General features: G+C 43.5%; 2 protein-coding genes across 2 annotated transcripts; both read left to right on the top strand.

Annotated features, from left to right (window-relative positions):
• The first annotated feature begins 3,012 nt into the window (after window positions 1-3,012).
• LOC135489916 (uncharacterized protein K02A2.6-like) lies at window positions 3,013-4,035 on the top strand. The gene has a single exon (XM_064775545.1). It carries the CDS (start codon window positions 3,013-3,015, stop codon window positions 4,033-4,035), a length of 1,023 nt encoding a protein of 340 aa, XP_064631615.1.
• A 9,705-nt stretch (window positions 4,036-13,740) lies between these two features.
• Window positions 13,741-18,935, top strand: LOC135489449 (uncharacterized). The gene is made up of 6 exons (XM_064774806.1): window positions 13,741-14,167; window positions 14,757-15,095; window positions 15,577-15,688; window positions 16,180-16,429; window positions 16,745-17,024; window positions 17,348-18,935. Exons 1-6 carry the CDS (start codon window positions 13,805-13,807, stop codon window positions 18,572-18,574), a joined length of 2,571 nt encoding a protein of 856 aa, XP_064630876.1. The 5' UTR covers window positions 13,741-13,804; the 3' UTR covers window positions 18,575-18,935.
• The last annotated feature ends 2,086 nt before the right edge of the window (window positions 18,936-21,021 follow it).

Genomic DNA, 21,021 nt, shown 5'->3' with positions numbered 1-21,021 from the left:
TGGCAAAGTCCCGGTGCCGAGGTTTTCTGGTAAGAAGGAAGACTTTGAAGCATTTGCAGAACGATTCCTTATTTGCATGGTTGCAAATGAGGTCAATAATGAACAGAAAATCGTACATACACTTGTGGCATGCATGGGGGATGAGCTATACAAGCTTGCCAATGACCTGTTTGCCCCTGCGAAAGTCACGGATCAGAAGTATGAAGAGATTGTTACTAAGCTGAAGGCACATCTCATCCCTGCACCGAACATCATCGCTGCACGTTGTACCTTCAACCGCTGTACACAGAAGGCTGATCAAGACATTAATGCGTTTATCGCCACGTTACACCGGATAGCCGAAGACTGCAAGTACGGTGACCACCTGAACGTGTGGCTACATGACCGCTTTGTGGCAGGTCTACACAGCGAATCGATTCGCAGAAGTTTGCTGCAAGAGAATGATAAAATGACATTCGACGGTGCATGCAAGATTGCACTGGTGTATGAGACTGCAAATCGAGAGGCGAAATCGTTGCAAGTGTCATCGAAGCCGGTAAATGCCGTAAAACAGAAACCGAGTCGATTTGCAAAGAAGAAATCGGAATTCAAGGAAAAACCGAGAAATGATGCATCTGGTTCAAGTTCGCGACCATACGTCTGCATTCGATGCAAATCTACGAAACATAAAGCGTTGGATTTCCTCGCATCGGAGTACGGAATGCCATAACTGAGGTAAAACTGAGCATATCAGAAAAGCGTGCTTAGCGTCAAAATCGGGTACCAGTAACACGAAATCAAAATCCGAAAAGCAAGTTGAAGTTCAGGATAGCGATATGCCTGATGAGTTTGAGTTAGCTGACATGACTGGAGACATGTGGAAAGTGAGATCATCCAAGGGTGATACCAATAAAATCCTCAGGAAGGTTGGAATCAACGGTAACGCGTAAAATTCGAAGTGGATACCGGTGCCGCAGTATCCCTAATGAATGCGAAACGCTTTCAGCAACATCTGCCTGACGTCTCGTTACAACCTTGCGCTACTAAGTTACGTGCATACGGTGGCGACACCATTTCGGTAAAAGGTGAAGCTCGTCTTGAAGTGTCCGTCGGCAAAGGTGTAACCAAAACTCTCAGCTTACTTGTAGTTGCAGGTGATGGTGCTTCGCACGTTGGGAGGAATTGGCTGAAGCATATTGATGGTTGGAAACATCTCCTTGGGACAACAGCAGACATTAAGTCTTTAGAGACAGATACTGAGCTTGCAGATGTTACAGAAGACGAAGTTCGTGCTTATCTACAGGATAAGTACCCGGATGTCTTCAAAGATGGCTTAGGCTGCCTGAAGGGAGTGACAGCTTGTCTGAAGCTAAAGCCAATGTGAAACCAGTGTTTTGTAAAGCACGTACTGTACCGTTCAGTATACGTCAAAAAGTGTTCGACGAAATCGATAGACTCCATGCCGAAGGAGTATTCAAAAAAATTACCCATGCCGATTGGGCCGCGCCCATGGTACCAGTGGTGAAACCTAATGGTAGTACTAGGTTATGTGGGGAGTACAAACTGACAATCGATAAGTTCGCTGATATCGAGCAATACCCCATGCCCAAGATGGAAGATCTCCTCTCTAAGCTGGGTGGAGGTGCAGAGTTTTCAAAAATTGACTTATGTACCGTGTACTATCAGGTTCAACTGGATTCGGAGTCGAAACCGCTTACAACAATCAATACGTTAAAGGGACTATGCCAATACACTCATGTCCCCTATGGTGTCAGTACAGCACCTATGATGTTCCAGCGCCTAATGGAGAACGTTTTTGCGGGAATTCCAAACGTCGCTGTCTCAATGGACGATGTCGGTGTCACTGGGAAGAACAGAAGTGAACATTTGAATAACCTGGAAGAAGTCATGGCGAGGTTGAATGCAGCAGGACTATGCCTTCGCTTGGAGAAGTGTCGATTCTTCATTCCTAGCATGCAATACATGGGTGTACAGGTCGACAAGACTGGCACTCATCCTACAGATGAGAAAATTTGCGCGATTGCAAATGCTCCTGCGCCGCGGAATTTGTCGGAATTATGTGCATATCTGGGACTGATAAACTATTATCGGAAATTCCTTCCGAACTTGGCTACGCGCCTTGCGCCGTTGTATGATTCGCTACATAAGAACACCCCTTGGAAATGGCGTGAGGAGCAACAGAAAGCCTTCGAGGATATTAAGAACAGTCTTACTAGCAACACAGAACTCATCCACTACAATCCGAAGAAGGAACTGATTCTCTCTTGCGATGCATCACCTTACGGCGTAGGTGCAGTGTTGCAACATAAAGTGGAAAAAGGTGAACATCCCGTCGCTTTCGCGTCGAGAAGGCTCAACAAAGCCGAATCGAATTACAGTCAACTCGAGAAAGAAGCGCTTGCGATCACCTTTGCCGCACAGAAGTTCAGACAGTACTTACTAGGCCGGAAATTCTGTTTGATAACAGACCATCAGCCATTGGTAACTTTGTTTTCACCTGCAAAAGGAACTCCTGTTCTCGCTGTGTCGCGCATGAAGTGCTGGGCTTTAATCCTTTCGACTTTCGACAACGAGATTTGATACCGCCCGGGAAAGTGCAATGCAAACGCTGATGCACTATCGAGGTTACCACATGAGGAAACTGTGAAAGATGGACCAAAGCCGAGGGATGCTGAACTTGTCCTTGCGATGGACTCTGTTGATGAGGACTTGCCTGTTACATGTAGGGATATCGCCCATAACACCGCGAAGGATCAGGTACTGCGTCGTGTAAAATTGCGTACGATGGAAGGTTGGCCCGAGAAACTAGACTCCGCTGATGAAGTCCTAAGGCAATACTTCAATCGCCGGAATGAACTGAGCTGTGAACAGGAATGCATTCTGTGGGGTACATGAGTAATCGTATCGCACACATTGCGCGAAAACTTGCTTATGGAGTTACATTCGTCTCATGCCGGTATTGTGCGAATGAAAGCACTTGTGCATTTGATTCTATGGTGGCCAAAGTTGGACATGGACATTGAAGAAATGGCCAAGTCATGTTCCGTGTGTACCGAAAATGCTCGAAAACCCGCTGCCTGTAATCCTACTGCTTGGCAGTGGCCGTCTGCGACGTGGAAACGCATTCACATTGACTTTGCAGGTCCATTCCTGAACTTTCATTTCTTCGTAGTTGTGGATGCACAGTCGAAGTGGGTCGAAATTGAGATTATGCGTGACATTACGTCTGTTGGTACAATCAGAGCTCTGCGGAAAATATTTGCGCGTTTCGGATTACCTGAGCATCCTGTGTCCGACAACGGTAGTCAATTTACATCCGCCGAATTTCAGTCATTCTTGAAAGCAAATAATATTCGTCATATGCTTACTGCACCTGGCCATCCTGCGACAAATGGTCAGGCCGAACGTCTAGTTGGAAGTTTCAAGGACTCAAGTTTGAAGGACCAATCCGGAACCGTAGAGGACAAGCTGCAACTTTACCTGCTCTCTTATCGTACTACGCCGCAATGCTCGACAGGGAAAGCCCCCTGTGAACTGCTCATGCGAAGGTCGTTGCGTACTCGACTTTCTGCGGTACGTCCATCAGCTGATACACAGCCAATTCCGAAGGAGGATCCTAAAGCCGAAATATTCCGATATTTCAAACCTGGACAGCCTGTGTTCGCCCGTAACTACATCACTCATGGTGCAAAATGGCTGCCTGGTGTCATTCTTGAAAGACACAGGTTTAGAAACTACCAAGTTTCTGTTGGGGAGTTTGTGTGGAAGCGCCACATTGACCAACTTCGTACACGCTATGCAGAGGTGCCCATGCCTCAAACTGGAGACTCTACTCCCGATCTCACCGATACTTTGCTGCCCGGGAATCCCCCAAGCCAGCCCACTTCCCAGGCTCCTACTCCACCAATGGAGTTACAAGTAAGAGTTGTACCACCAGAGGCTCAATTGCCACAGCAACCCCGGGTTGTCATATCACCTAGGAGAAATCCGCCGCGTGAGAGGAAGAGACCGGAGAAATTAAAAGATTTTGTGTAAACATCATCTTAGACTCTCGGACTATACAAACTTTTGACAAATCAAAAGTCAATCTTATATTCTATGATTCTTGGACATTGGATTAAGCGAAGATTATTTTTGCGCCTTTTGTGTTCAGTTGCGCGTCGTAATCATAAGTGATGATTTTCTAAACCGTTCTTTTTCAGAGTTTTGGACTTTAAGTTTATAGTTTGATGTGCTCAGACTAAAGATTTTAATGCTTGCAGTTGGACTATCGTGTTTTGCTGTAAATACAAAACAGCCAGGGAAGGGACAGATGTTACATGCGGTACTGTGTTACATCCGGTACTTTGAAAAGTATTACATCAGGTTCTGTATAACACCTATAGGAAATGTTACATCGTGTGTGTATCTAGGAGCAGCCAATATGACAGAATAATAATTTGTTGTTGTTAGAAAGAATGCTTTATTTACATTTCTAAACACTAATACACAACAATCTCATATCTGGGCGTACTGTAGAGTTATTAGCCAGGATTAGCAGCCGCCCGACTCCGACTCCGAGTACGAGTACGAGTCAGAGTCGGATCCGCGCGCGAATGTTCAGTTTGATCGATTAGCAACGTCACGACTCCCGGTCAGAGTTGATCTCAGTTCCAGGTGTTTTATGTTGGATGGCGCTGCGAAACGTAAACATAGCAGACGACGGAAACAATCAGCTGATCGGCAGTGATTTTCCTTTGATCGTGAATTAAACCAGTTATAGAGAAATGGCAGAGTTTACTGAAGGGTTAGCTCTTTTGCTTGATGAGGATGATGATGATGATGTTCTGTTAGCGATGGCAGCCGCTGGAATGCTTGATGATATGTTTGATGATGAGGACCAAGACTTTGGAAACCACTTGCAATACAGGAGATTTTCTCCTGACAATTATACAAGGAGAGAGTTTAAGGAGTTTTTTCCGGTTCGAAAAAGAACGCTTCCCTCGTCTTGCAGAGGCCCTTGCAATGCCTGACTTCATAATTACTAAAAACCGTACAAAAGCAACAGGATCAGAAGCTCTTGCGATCACACTCCGAAGACTCTGCTATCCGAACAGATACAGAGACCTCATCAGAGATTTTGGACGTTCCAAAACAGATTTGGGAATCAGATGTAGGCTAGGCCTACATCTTGGACTTGGGAGCAAAAAATAACCCAAGGGCAATTGCATGCTTCCTCACTTGTAATAACCATTGATAACTACTACCATGCACATGATGCATGTCATGTACACATGATGTACACGCATCGCATGCGCATCGATGTGCAAAAAAATCGTGAGAATGCCACCCAATTTACCTAGAGCTTCCTGGTAAGTTTATAAGTAACTGTGTATTTGTAATAAGTGTTTTTATGGGTGCAATTTCGGACTTTTGTAAACTTGTCCGCCATGTTTGATGACGTCATTCTCATAAATTTGTTTGGAAGCTGGACCTTTGTTTTCACGTGTTGTAAGTTTTAAAGTGGTTCAAAAGCATGATATTTTGAGCATAAAAGTGTTTTAAAGTGTTTCATGTGGTAAAACTATGTTTATAGCATCTGGGGATGTCGATTTCAATGCTCTAGATTTTGAAGTGTGGTCACAAATTGTGCCTAAAGTTGGTGCATCTTTCAAAACTTTGAGCATCTTTCAAGAATCGTGATTTATCTGGGGACGGGGTAGCCCGTGGGAGGACCCCGTAGGGGGGGGGGGGGTATAAAAGCTCATGTAAGCCCCAAAACAATGAGATTGCCTGCACACCAGGCCCAATTACACCAATTACACTAATTAGCCAACTAGCGGTTCTCCTAGTAGAACTCTTACTAGTACACTGAGAATTATCATTTAGGTAAGGTTAGTACTGTCTCACATTCTGTCAGATTCCTCACGCACATGTTCATGCATTGTGTAGCTTGCTAATAATAGCAGCACTGGTTATCCATGAGGATGAATGTACTTTGATTAATCTATAGACAAAGCAAAGGCAGTAGCCTTGATCTTTTTGGTTGTACCAACTCCAAATTGACTTGAGTCAGCTCCTAAACCCAGAGGGTTATATTTGAGCAATCCTATCTAATCTATTGGTAGTCTTGGGGAGGTAAACAATCAATTCTAAAGATGCCAGAACCTTCGGTTCCCCTGAATGCACCAAGTGTGCACATATATCCAGATGATATCATCATCATTGGCACTTTTATAGAACTAGAAGATCTAGCTGAGTTTTTGGACGAGTTAATCGAACTCTTGGTCCGTCTTATAGAAGGCAAAGATATCGACATGAGTCAATATCCTTCTCTCAACCATTTACTGTAAATATGAGATTGTTTGGGGAGTGTTTTAATTAGACCAAGCGCTGATTGCTGTGTTTAAAGAGTTCCATGTTGTGTCCTTGTATTTGTGTAGTTGTAAATAGTTGTAAATAGTTGAAGTCAAGTGTTGATATTAAAATCTATAATCACATATAAGTGTCTGTCCTTTGTGGTAGAGTAGCATCTTCATCTTCCTGACTCATATCCTCCGATTCTCCATGGCCCTGATCCCTTTTGAAAGTCCCTGCCTGAGGAATTCAGAAATGTCTTCCTGATTGTGCCTTTGTCCCTGTCTCTAATGACACCTTGACCGCTTGGAACGGCTTTCCCGTTACAATAGTTAAATAATATTTTCCTTTCATTTGCAGATTCACGGAGGTGCGACTGTACATGTGCTTGTGTATACAGGAAACACCATTACGGATTCGAGGTCATTCACTCTAAAAATCGACGGTGTAGCAGTCACTGAATGTGTTGACTTGATTACTGCATTTGGTGCATATCTTGTCTCCTTCTACATCTTCAATCTGATTTTCCCCAAAAATCTAGAAAAAAGTTCTATCAGAAATTGTATCTTGGGATTGATGATGGGCAGAAAACACCCAAATATATTGTTAAACTACTGGATAAGCTACAGTATGCAAAGCCAAAGAATTAATACAGACCGTAGGCCCTACATATGATGACATAATTCCACTTCGGAAATTCCAAAGGGTTATTGGTTGTGTTGGACTTTATATGAATATGCATTGGAAGGGCACTTATCATGCCGGTGCCAATTTTGTACTACATTGTAGGCCTAGTACTGGAAATTCCCCTGCGGATTCCAGGCTGGGGTTGGGTGTTGTTATTGTTCATACATGTACATATAGTTGCAATACTAGTAACCTGAACAGCCTCAGGATGTTGCGTGCCATGAGAGGATAAATTTGTTGATTGTTTTTGTTATAATGTTCATTGTACTTTTTCAATGGATTATAAATTTTTAATCAAATCGAAACTTTTATGAAGGAGTTCATATTGGCGGGGCATAACTTGCGGATTCCAGGTTGGGGTTTAGGGTGTTATCATGGTTCATATTTACTTGTACATGTAGATGCCTTCCAAACCTGAACTGCCACAGTAGGATGCTGTGCGGGTTGTTTTAATTTTAATTATTCCAATGTTCTGTACGCTTTCAATGGTTTAATGCCTGTGGTTGTTTTGAAGGTCCTGCACCTGTCATGCCTGTGCCAATTTTGTACTAGTACTGGAATTTCCCTTGTGGATTACAGGTTGGGATTGGGGTGTTGTCATTGTTCATACATGTACATGTAGTTGCACTACTAGTAACGTGAGCAGCCTCAAGATGTTGCGTTTTCATTGGTTGATTCGAAAAGTGTACTCAGTCTACACTGAATAACCGTCTAAAAATAGCGCTGACTCGATGGGATAGTCGATGCACGTTCCAAACAACTATTCTGACAAATAGCTCGAAGCACGGGCAATGCACAGGATAATACATTACAGAGCCTACACTTCCGCCTGTGCAGTAGGCTAGAATGTGGTTGGTGTAGGGCTCCCTGCAGTTTTCAGAGGGCGATTACTGGCGTAAATGTTCGTAGAACTTTCGCCTGTATGACGGGCTACGTTGACTTAGGCTTTGGTGTCCATGGATGTGATAAAAATGTCTAATAGTATGTGTTTGCCACATTATAGAATTCTACGACAATGCTCAATGACAATCAAAATGCTTGGACATATAAATATTATTCATTAAAAATAAATATTGATATTAATTAATATGTTGGAGTGTATGGCAAGCCGTCTAAATGCATATTATGAGGGAGTCATCCATCATAATATACTTTATGCTGGGATACAACGGTTTGACCTGCGCTGAACTGCTAATCTCAATATTTGAGGACATCGTTTATATTCTCATCACTCTTCGATGTATGCAAATTAGTTCTTTGTCTTAGGGAGACATCACGCGATTGTCTCCCCACTCGCCTAAACCTTGCCGAACTCAATTCAGTTTCTGCAGCCGTGTCGCTTTGGAAACATAAGGGCATCTGGAATGCAGAGCGTTGGATCTACGACACTGACGGAGTCCACTTTAATGACCTGGGCAATTTGAAACTGTTCAAGAGCTACAGGGCTGCGGTCGGTTTATCGTCCGCAGAGTTTAATTCGGTATGACAATGCTTCTTTGCTTTCAGGAAAACTAAGTAAAACCTTTGCTTCCCTTAATATGGGACGCTCTCCGTAATTCATTTCCCCTTTATATCGGCTTTCGCCCTTAGATTGGGTTATTTGTTTAAATCCGTTTATGCCTATGTCACGGTGACTTCAACCAATTTCTCATTTTCAATTCCTGATTCCCTTGAAATGAGACGTACATTACCTTTTTATCCCCTCCAACAAGCTGTTGGTATTCGGCTCCCTACAGGAGTCTTTTATTTGGCTACATGGTAGTCTTTGGCTCCAAAGAGGGTCTTTTTGGCCCTACATCCAAAGGGCATTCGATCAGAAGCTTTCCTTTTAGGCTTCCTCTTTAAAAACACAACTCAAAAACAACAACGCCAATGAATAATGAGGGTACTGAAGTTTACTAAACGTAAGCCCAGGGTCATAAATTATGGTGTAGTAGTGATGACATAATTCAATTTCCGGCCTTATTATTTTGCCCTCCCGGGGATTTGCAGCGCCCTGCAGGGTCTGCTTTTACTTGGCCACATGGGGAGCGTTTGCTCCCATGAGGTCTGCTTTGGCCAAATGATGGTCTTTGACCCCCTATAGGGGTCCGTTTGGCCACGATGATGGTCTCGGCTCAACGCGAGTCTGTTCCGGGGTGACTATAATCATAACAGCCCGGACGGGTCACATTCACCACGGTTTCGGCCTATTGTCGATTCCCTGGCAGAACGTCTTCCGCTGGGAGATGTCGAGTTAAGAACACGGCTTACTGTGCTTCCTTCTCTTACAGCAAAATGGTAAACGCTAAACACAAACGTACCCAGAAGACTTCCGGCCGGTCGGACAAGAGTCGTACCGGAAGAGTCAAGCCAGGGAAACGCCCTAAAACTGGTGACGGACCCGCAACGAAACGGAGGAAACAGGATGCGGACAACCTCGGATCACCCGCTGACCTCCAATCACCGGATTCTGGCACATCACGTGATCCCGGACCAGATCTGACTACGGATGCTAACAATCGGGACAACGGTGCAACCCAGGTCGACAAACAGGATATGGCCCACTAATGACATGATGTATTACATGAATGCCATGATGGCGAACATGAACAGGTTTTTTGCCGGAAAGGCAGTAAACACTCCGTTATCTTGGGCACCAGGTGTTCCCGGGGCACCTCTTCCTCCGAGGTAATTGCCGTCGAAGACCTCGACTCGGCACGTGGCGACAAGGTCACTGACAAGATTGTCCCGGATCAACTCTCTAGTAAGAATCAGGTCATTGCTGATGGTTCGAAGGTCCCGGTGGGTGCCTCGTTTTCTTCGGTTGCCTAGGCCTTAGATGGCCATGTCAAGTTGGAACACAAGGAAAAGATTTGGGCCAATGAGTACTTCGACATCGTCAAGCTTTTGAACCCAGCTTCACACAAGAAGCAATCTTTTAAGATAAATGGGGCAGGCACCGATGGGAGCGAGTCCCTTACCTTCTCATTTAGGACCCCTAAGGTTAAGATCACTTCTTTTACGCAATGGCAGTCGGCTTTCGCTATATTCCAGTCAATATATTTGGACAAATTTCCGACCTCATCCAAGCAGCTCCTCAGATATGAGGCCACCGTTAAAGATTTAATGGTCAGAGGGGGTGACTGGATGTTCTATGACGAGGGATTCCGCCGCAATATGGCGGTTTACCCTCACGGCTGGGATAAACCCCTATGGGAACTTTGGGTGAGAGCAATACACCAGAAACGTAATAATTCCCAACCTGCCCAGCCCTTTCGTCAGGGCAAAAAAGGGTCCTCAACAAATCCTGGTGCCTCTTACCGAAAGTTTCCAGCGGGAACCTGCTGGAGATACAATGGTGGGAGACCGTGTTCTGGCTGCAAGTTTCCCCATAAATGCTTCGAATGTGGAGGCCCGCAAGGGGGCAGTTCAGTGCGTCAGCCAGAACCGCAGCAACGGTAAACCAGCCCTTAGTTCTTCTTAAGTGTGAGTCCACGGTACAACCAGGCAATATCTGCAAAAAGTGATAAAGTGGGGGGTCAACAGTTCTGGCTCAAATTCCTACCATGGACTGGTCTTGGGGTAGGATGAAGGCAGGCAAAGCCATTCGGCGAAAAATCACACTGGTCAGGAATGGGGGGTATTAACTCATCCTATTTTTTTCTATACATTAACCATTAGAAAAAATACACAGTTTTGATGAAAATGACAAAAAGTTTTTATTTAAAAAAAAACTTTCTGGACAAAGAAGTCCACTTTGCTTGGTATCATTGGAAAGGGGACATCATGGACAATTTTTGGACACTTTTGTTTTATCATAGATTTCACCCTCTTTTGCGGAAGAGCACATGTTTTGGGTACGTTATCATAAAAAAGTTAAAAGATAGCCTACTTCCACGGGGTATACCCCACCCTTTGCAGGGTGTTGGGCAACGCCACTTCTGCAGGAGATCAATATGGGACCCTATTTGCAGTTACAGAAATAAAATCGTTGGCCACTCTTAAGATGAGTTTGTGATTGCATGTATATTGCGAGGTGTTTGCTGCTTTTTGTACTATTTGCACTGCATTCCATGATGGATTTGGAAGATGCCCTCTGGTCTCTTCTGGTTTATTCCTGTCTAAATAATCCTCCTGACATCGTGGAAGAATATACATAAGCAGCAACAGGTGCTCAGGACTACTGGTGATTGCGTACCAGGGCACCCCCACCCCATACCGCAGGCCTTCACGAATGCGTGATTCAGGGCAACATCACGGCCAGTATGGAATTCATCACGCAAGTTTACTACATGGTGGTCACACAACACAAGCAAGCATGGCTGATATCATTGACACTTGCGAGCCTGAGCCCAAAAAACCAAAGATATCATTAAAGTGCGGATTTTCCGCTTTAAGCTGTGGGGTAGATTGTGGTCCGTTTACCCAATATCCAAAGGACACTAGTGTAGTTGGGCTGAAACATTGCAAGAAAGATATTCAGGCGCATTTGACCCGTCTAAAAGTTTGGTCATCCAGCAGGCGTGGGCATGTTGAACATGTTGAAGCTGGCACCATGGGCATTGCATGCAGTGACGTGGTTGAGTACAAATGGCAGCTCATTGCGCTTCGAGCAGGAGTGTTCGACTTTGAATCCCCAGATCTCGACACTACGATATGCCCAGTTCACCGCTACAAGTTGGGCCTTTGCTGGATTCCGTCAAGAATGTGTAAACATCCTCTGCACAAAGCCACTTCCACCAGACGCCCACAAAAAGATCGTGGCATTTCAGCAAGCGCATCCAGGATGGTGTTCGAGAAGTGGAGAGTTCTTTTGCCTGTTGGTTCTGGTAAGCATCTAGCTCTGATTATGAATGGCTCATCAGCTCATTAGCTATCTCTTATATACCGGTACTATACTTGCACTTGGGCTACTAATAAAGGCCTGTGTCGTGAAGGGCTTTCTAAATAATTTATTTTCTCGAAGACACCTGGAGAATCAATCGCTCGTGTTGTGCCTCTGAGGTTGAGTCCCAGCGAGGGTCAACAAATTTGTCGCCTCCAACCAGACGGCAAACCACTTGATATCATGATATTGCCTTTCCTACAATGTAGGCTATGCACCCATGGTGATGACTACACAGTACACTCGAGCATCTCATGTTCATTCATTCTAATATTTATTGCAGCTATTTGTAAAGACTGCGACAAAGAACAGCACAGGCCTCATCCCTCTTCGAATATCTCAACGGAACAGAAGGTAAGCAAGTGGCTGAAGGAGCTCCTGACCCGGCTTGCTATGTTCCTGTATAAATGAGTATAAATGTTTTCCTTGAATAAAAGGAGAGTGATTTGTCAAAAACATTCCTTCTTCAATTTTCATTAATTTCAAGGTCACAATGTAAAAGTTCAAGCATTGAAAATCAGCATTGTAACCAGTGATATTCATGACATGGGCTGGACATGCCAATAGGAAATACTTGCAATGGGATGATTGGACGAGACGCCATGTTCACTCTACATACAGTGACGTACATTTATGTTGAAAGATTGTTGTCCATACTGTTTGCTTTAGTTCACAATTGCTTTTTCAGCCTGGCACTTCCTCCGCCTATGATGAGCCTTTACCATGTTCTGGTACAGAGGAAAGTTTTGTGGGTACAGTGATTGTCGATATCGACCTTGAGGTGAGCTTGGTGTAGCATGATGTTCTCAATTACCTTAGGACCTCTTGGTGGTACCACACAGTCAAGTTTTATCGTATGTTCTTTCACTTTCAGTACAGGGCACACTAGTGATACTGATAATGAGGACGCATTTCTGTTAGTGTACTGCTAAAGTGGTAGATGATTGTTTTACTCAATGAAAAGTGTGAATCATAGTAATCCTTACTGACATTTACATTGTGGCTGATCAGTATTCAGCTAAGCCAATCACTGAAGAGTTCATCCTAATCCAACGCTAACACCACTCAGTCAATTCCACTAGTAGTATTCAATGAATGAAGCTCAAGATCATAGCAAACAGCGCAGTTGCATGTACTCGGTATTTTTTTTCCAGCATCAGAGTCGATCACCAGTAACATCTGACAGACAACAAGTCAAGTTGGTTTCTGATGAGATGGGAGGCAAAGGTGATGATAATTCATCAATTTCTTCTGCTGGGTCTACATGTATCATCCAGGTAAGACCACTTGTGACAAGAAAGAAAATGCCAAGGTCATGTGCCTACCAACACCACGTCTGATCATGATGAAGCTAGGTTGATAAAATGTACCAGTGAAAACATGCATCCATATACCAGGGGTCAAGGAGCATTGTACATTCACATCCTATGCACTCCAAGCAGGCCTTGAGTACTTACTGTCAGTCCCGCTATAATGTGCAACGCGTTAGCAGTTGTTTGCTATTGTGCGATTCCATCATTGGGTTACCAACCAAGCTAATACTATGGCCTTTCCTAAGCCAGTTTTCACCATATTGAATTGAATGTCTTGCTTCTTTCAGTGCATAGGACGAGGTCGAGATATTGATCAGAGAAAAGATTTCTCAGCTAGAAAGCATAATTGATCTACACTTTTGCATGAAGGGCAGATTTGTGCTTCATATAAAAAATGAATGAGGATATGCCCTTCGATATTGTCTGAATACATGACTGTATGACTGTATACTTCTGAAATTATGTGTATTGTAACTTGTCTTTCACAAAAACTGAAATGTCGGCGCTTTAATTTCAGGGACATCACCTTTTGTCATCAAGTAATGGAGAATCACCCAGCTCCGATAATCTGGATAATGGTGATAAACCACATGAATTCGACATGTCCTGGGCCCCAACTCCAGCGCCAAAGAATATGCATCTTGGCTTCCTCAATCAGTTTCTGAAGCAAGGGGGATGTAATTCAGTTTCAGGACAGCTTCTTCTGCCGCTTGATGATGCTTCCTCAAGTACTCTTCGTTATTACAAAAGGAAGGCAAGGGAAGCGGTTGCTTTAACGTTGCACTGCATAGCCCCTGGACAAGAAAACGATCTTATGTCACTGATCCAGCCTGCAGTGCCTTCTCCAATGGCCGATGAACTGGACAAGGTTGTGGTGAAATGCTATAATGATGCCTCGTCATGGTATATTAGACGACAGATATTGTCCATTCTTGCTCCACATAGAACCAAAGAGCAACTAATGGTGAGTAAAATACTTCATAGCGCCCCTATTGTTATGAATAAAACAAATTGCTAGAAGAAGAATTTACCCATGTTCATCACAAAGGTGCACCTTTTATGAAAGAGCAAGTATTACTGGTATTTGGGAATGGCATTCAATTCTTCAACCCTCTACAGTGGAACCCCTAAGTCTTTTGGCAAGGCACAGTTTACAGTTTTTCATACAACGTATTTTTCATATTCTTGGGTTCTGCACAGGTTGACCGCACGATGCAGTGATGGATCCTACAGGGATCAGCTATAAAGAGCAGATGATTTTGGTAGCACTTACACATTTCATGCAGTTGCACACTGCTAAATAACTTTATCATTGCATTGAGTGCCAGAATTCAAGGTGAACTCAGGACCCATGACATGCATACATGTACATGCTGCTGAGCAAAAGTGTCATTTTAGTGACATGTAAGTTTACAATACTGTAGAATAAGAAACATTGTGGCCATTCCATGGAACCAATGATGCATGGTCGGACTGGGGCCAGCGAGATAACATTGAGAAACAAAGCATTTCTTTCTTAATCCTAATTATCGATTACTTTCTTGATTTTTCAGGACATGATTCCTGGTCTCACGAAGTACAGGGTAGATGAAGCCCGTAAACATGCAAGGGAGGTTGGCCAGGCTCAGCCAGTCGAGGTTGAAGGTGTTACTCGTTCACGCCTTAGTGAAGTGAAGGTCGACCATTTTCTAGATTTCATCTCCCGCCCAGACTTCCTACAAGATGTTGCATACGGGACTAAAGTTGTGAAATTGAGCCACGGTGAAAAGCTTGAAATCCCCAAGGTTGTACGAACAGTGATAACATCAAGAATAATTCAGCTTTACCAAGCCTACTGTGAAGAGGTTGCCTTTGAGCCATTGAGCAGGAGCACACTCTACTCAATCATTCAGGTGAGTGTATCTCTGAGGTTTCAGTGAAAATTCAAGTGGCATGTGCTTCTTGTGAAGTGCTCTGGGTCAGCTGGTGAGGTGACAGAGGGCAGCACAGCCACTGCAATGCATAATACAACCTAAGACGACACCACCCTCTAGAATGTCACAACCTGACCTGTAGCACTCCACAGTACATGAAGGGTAGACTCTGTACCTTAACCTCAGGAAAAGGGTGCCGTGCACACGAGCAGTAAATGGCACATGGTGTGACACCGTGTCAGTCTGTCATTGTGTCATTGTTGATGTATTGAGGAGAATGGAAAAAGGTGCATTGTTGGAAAGTCTCGGCCGGTTCTCACTACTGGTTTTGAAAGGCCATGTGGAGGAGTGGAAAATTAAACAACCCAGCACTTGCAGATAGAATGTTTTATATCCTACACAGCGTTCAAATGAAACTTGTCAGATATCAATGACATTTTCTCTTACCATATTTTTTCAGGTTTGCGCAGCTTCCCAACAGAAATCTCTTTCTGGTCTTGACAACATTGCAGCTGAGGGGTCGGAGGCATTTGATTCATTGTTCACCATTGCAGAAAGTCTTGGTGATCTTCGTAAGTAACAATTACTATATTGTGTTGTGTCATCCTCAGATGGGAAGCTGGCATTTTATTTCATAACCTGATCAGTGCCAGATCCAGACTTTGATAATAGAGGGGGCATGAAATTGGTTTTCTATTGAAATAATGCTCTTCTTCCTTGCTGAATCACCAAGGAATGCATGAAAAATCATTATTTTGCAGAAAACAGGAGGGGCATATGTTGTCTCCATCTAGATTCATCCTTGCTTACGCGGTGCCATGCCCAATTTCTATATGAAATAAACACACTATCAACCACTTAGTAATGAGGGAAAAAGCTTTTTGTCAAGCTGACACGTGATCATTCAAACACATTATTGTGTAGTGAGGATGGTAAACGATCATGGCTGTTTCTTGTGCCATAATACTTCGTTCTGTCTAAACCCTTCATCTCAGGATGAACCATTGCTGGAATTAGCTACTTTCTCACAACTGTTTGGTAATACAAGTGCTTCCACTTCCAGAGTATCCAGCTGCTTCTCTTGAGGACCTGAAGAAAAAGATCCGTTCTTCCAAACAGTATCTCAAGACAGATTACAAGTTGCACATCAGTGAGGCAAACCCGTGTGCAGACCACTGCATTACCTTTGCTCTGTCAGATGGACAAACCAAGTGCTCCCATGACCATGACTTGGTGTGTGAACGTTGTGAGGAATTGAAAGAAATGCTTGATATGATGGAAGTTGCATTTGATAACCCAGAAGTGGTTTACAGGTAAATTGAGCTGTCTGCTACTGTAAAAATATTTCAGAATATAATGTACAAAAATGTTGACCCTATACTGGTACCAGTGGAAAAACTATGCTCATCTAAACTTGTCATACCCTGTAGTTTTGATATCTCAGAATTGCATAAACCATTACCAGTAGCATGTTCTGGAATGGAATGATGCCATAGTCCATACTATACCCATAGTCCATACTATACCTGAACACGAACAAACATTGATAATACATGTACGTGTATCTAGCCTTTGTAGGCCCTATTTCACTTTATTCTCTTTGATAATTGTTATGCTCTTCATTGTAGGTACGAAAAGCAGTTAGAAGAACTGAAGTACGACTTCGAAGCCGGCCGAGAAAAAGTTCTGCATCTGAAATCCCATATAATGAGAGCGAAGAACCAAGAGAGATGCAAAGTTCAGATTCTTCAAGAGCTGCAACCACATCAGGCACTAATAACAATGGATTGGGCCATGAAGTTTCTGCCAACGAAATATAGGGAAGCGCAGCAGGATTGGTTTGGAAAAAAGGGTGTTTCCTGGCATGTGTCTGCTGTCATAACTCGTGTTGAGGGGAACGAATTTCAGGTGTGTATAGAATCAAACATTCTGAGAAAACATCAATGTCAGAGTGAAGTGAAGCTTAAAATGAAATGAAAACTGATATTGGATCTAGATAAATTACTTAGTCAAACCCGAAACATGCACTATAACTCTGCATTATAGGAAAGGAAGTGTCTTTATACAATAACTTTGCTGACTGTCGCTGCTGTACCTGTGGTCTCAATGGTTACATCCTGCAGCGCAATCAGTCCTTCCACGTGACTGTTTTGATACAAATGATACTTTTAGTAGTTATGAGTACATGCGTATGAGCTTCATTTATTTAGGTAGTGCTTTCTTTTCTTCAGATCCACTGTTACGTCCATGTCCTGGACCAATGCAAACAAGACTGGTTCGCAGTATTCTGTCTTGTGGAAGCCACACTATTGAAGGTGAAGTTGGAGACACCTACAGTGAAGGACGTATTCTTACGCTCAGATAATGCAGGTTGTTATCATAATGCATCCTTACTAATATCGATGAAAAACCTGCAACAGATCACAGGCCTCACTATCAGGCAATATGACTTTTCTGAAGCACAGGCAGGAAAGGACATCTGCGACAGGAAGATCGCGCCCATGAAGTCCCACATACAACGCTTTGTGTGTGAGGGACATGATGTTACTAATGCATCTGAGATGAAGGATGCGCTGGAGTCATATGGTGGTGTCAGATGCTGCTATGTTTCTGTTGTGACACTTGCAGCTGGTGCACCTAAGGCTCTGACATGGCCAGGAATCACGTCATTTACCAACTTTCGTTATGAGGACGGTGGAATCCGTGTTTGGAAGGCATACAGTATTGGTACTGGCGAGTTCTTTCCATACCCCAAACTGGAGAGCAAGCAAGCTGCTGCATTAGCTCCAACTGGAGTGACACTCAGTGTGTATACGCGGCCTAGTGTAGGTGTTGGAGCAATGAAGGCACAAGGTGAAATCAACAAGGTGGAAATCCCGTGCCCTGAAAATGGATGTGACCAATTTTTCAAATCACAAGAGGACCTGACAGAACATTTGGCCTATGGCTCCCACACAAGTGTGACACTCAAGGAAACCGTGATGGACAAGTTAAAGCGGAAATGGGCTGGGCGAGTTGGTGCCATAGCCAAAGTTGGACAACCCTCCGCATCTGTTGTAGTAAGGAGCAAGACAGATGCAGATTCAGAACAATCTTTGCTTTTTGCAGGCTGGGCTCTTCGAGGACAGAAGACCTCAAGACGGTTTTCTGCAGAAGTGCGGAGATATTTGTATGAGGAATTTATGAAAGGTGTGACTGGGTTCAAAGAAAATCCAACTAACGTTGCAAAGCGCCTGAAGATGATGTTTCCCAAGGATCAGTGGCTGACTTCAACACAGGTCATGTCCTACTTCAGTCGCCTCTCTGCAAAACAAAAGCAGGGACAGCTTTCAGAAGTATCGGGCCACTCCGAGGAAGATGAGGCACAAGAGGATGCCCAAGAAGAGGTACACCAGGAGACAGTCAAGCGCTACAGTCTTCGTAGAAAGGTTATGACAGAAGTAGGGATACTAGTATAACCAACTTCACCTATGAACTCATTGGTTTTGATGACTTCGTTTGGAACCATTTTATCATGATTGGATTGCAGACAGCTAGTCTTCAGTCAAGTCTTTTCGTTCGATCTAGCGTTATCATTCCATTCAGCTGCGTAGCTTATGGGTTGATCGCCATGCCCCTGCATTTAGCGTGAATCTCTCAATCTTGTTGCAGCTTGCCATACCCTTGACTAAAGTGATCATGGGTGCACTAATCAGCATAGTATCCTCTTGAGTGTACAATAATAATGTGCATTGTATTCAGAAAGCATTTCGAGTCAACAATAGTAATGTACAGTACCGGTCCCATAAGAGGATCATGACTACTACCCCTCACATTGGTTAGAATAGCCTAGCTGGTGGTTTATTGTCGATGAACAGTTGAAGCCTGCTGTGAAAATCCATAGCCCAATTTCCACTTATTTTGGTTTTGAATTTGAAAATTGAGAATGTGAGTATGAAGGGCTTGCCTGTATCGATGAATGACCTGTATCTCTTGGTGGACAGTGGCTGAGGAAGTTTCAGTATAATGCTGGTTCTTTGCACTGGCAGGTGCCTACCCGAGTAACCCTCAGAAGTCAAGACTATCAGGAATGTCAGTTATGAATCTGTGTAATTTTCAGACATGTTCCCCATACTCAATTTTGCCCAGCAGTATTTATACCATTGACAGTACTTTACGTGTTTCAGAATTTCTGAATAGTGAGCCAGTCTTTGTTGGCATGGTTAATGCTGTTGTGAGTGCTGCTCTGATTTAAAGTGGTTATTACATTTTTTGTTTCCATGGTCTCTGCAGGTGGTGACATACCACATTCATGTATATGCCCATGTACACATCATGTAAAGAGTATTATTTCTCGATGCAGCGATATCTTTTTTTGTAATTAGTCTATAATAACATTATATTTTCATATTAAAAGAAAATAATCTTATACATCACGTTGTTCATCCATCTCTGTCAATAAGGCTGGAAGTAGGCCATGATTTGTATTGAAATGAAGAAATGATGCTGAAACTAACAATATAAAACGAGAAGCCGATGGCCACGCTACCTCAGGTTAGGCTTAGGGGGCCTTACCTATTCCTTCAAACAGTTCTTCATTGTACCTAGTATTACATGGGTACCTAGCCCTGTGATTGGACATAACGGGGATATTTTTGCCGATGCAATGACTGTTCAGCTCCATGTCTTTCACCACCCTGATGACACCAAATGTACTTCTGGTAGCATGTACATGTACATGTTGTGATGGATCATCTAGTACAGTAGAAGCGACATTCAGCTAAATAACCCTTTCTAGTTTGGTTTAGAATATAAAGCTATACTTCCTAGCCTGAGCATGTGCATGGATTAACCCCATCAGTAAAATGGGCACAATCTGAAAGAAAGGCTGTGTCCTGCCATATGAAGTGGGGATGGGGCTGAAGTTCATTTTATCATTTTCCTCTACCTCTACTCCGGTAGTACAGCATATTATATTGTTTATTATACTACATTCAATCATCTGTGCCATTCACCACTGTCGTGTCTATTTTGCCCTTTTGGAACTGAAGTTTCTTTTTTCTGTCCTCGAGCATACTTGACATTTTTTACCTGATCTTTTTGATGAATAAATTGAATTTGAGGGGGAGGGGGGTCGGACCCCAAGACTGGGTGACCTAGTCTTCTTGGCCTCAAAATACTGTTGAGATGGTCCCTAAGCTTATATCTCCCGCAGGGATATCGGTGATGCACGTATAATCAATTTCTGTAGAAAATCATACTAGTTCAAGTCATTCCCAATAGGTGGCGACAGCCCAAAATGATCAAATTTGGCCTAACTTTCAAGCTTTGGCATTCCTAGCTGAACAGAGCGGACAACGTTTTTATTCTTGATTTTAGATCTTGACATCATAAAGTATCCGACAGGCAAAGAACCATTGCCCAACTCCCTGCAAAGGGTGAGATATCCGGGCTGAAAGTTCACCATGTTTCATTGACCCCTTTGAGATAGGGGTAGGGGTAGGCCTAGTACAACAACATCGAAGGTCATTTGGCTATGCTTTTTTGTATTTGGGTAGCTCTTGTCATGTATTCACTCATAACAACAGGTCAATCCAATATTCTATCCATTTCCTGCGCAGGGTCACTCATTATCCCCACTAAAGATCTCTATAAAAAAAGGTCAAAATCACCCCCAAATCAACTCTGACCCATATCTCAGCCCCTGTTGGAGGGATTGGTGAAATATTTGGCACGATTTCATTTCTCACCTAAGGGGCTCCACCCACCAAATATCAATGAAATCTGTGAAATTGCTCTATCACCCACTGCCTGGTGCTATCGTGGACTTGCACTTAATCATCCTCCCCGTCAGCCATGTCTAACCCTCGACCAAAATCCATTGTCACCATACCTAACCCCGCTAGACGCTACAACAACCTATCCA

Source organism: Lineus longissimus, chromosome 6, assembly GCF_910592395.1.
Source record: "Lineus longissimus chromosome 6, tnLinLong1.2, whole genome shotgun sequence".
In the NCBI taxonomy this organism is placed as follows: domain Eukaryota; kingdom Metazoa; phylum Nemertea; class Pilidiophora; order Heteronemertea; family Lineidae; genus Lineus; species Lineus longissimus.
Note: the sequence above shows the minus strand (reverse complement) of the source record. Positions and strands in the feature narration are given on the sequence as shown.

Excerpts from the sequence above, each read along its gene's own strand:
- LOC135489916 (XM_064775545.1), top strand. The coding sequence starts at position 3,013 with ATGGACATTGAAGAAATGGCCAAGTCATGTTCCGTGTGTACCGAAAAT.
- LOC135489449 (XM_064774806.1), top strand. The coding sequence starts at position 13,805 with ATGTCCTGGGCCCCAACTCCAGCGCCAAAGAATATGCATCTTGGCTTC. Across the intron at positions 14,168-14,756 it reads GAACCAAAGAGCAACTAATG|GACATGATTCCTGGTCTCAC; the intron begins GTGAGTAAAATA and ends TTGATTTTTCAG. Across the intron at positions 15,689-16,179 it reads AGAAAGTCTTGGTGATCTTC|AGTATCCAGCTGCTTCTCTT; the intron begins GTAAGTAACAAT and ends TTCCACTTCCAG.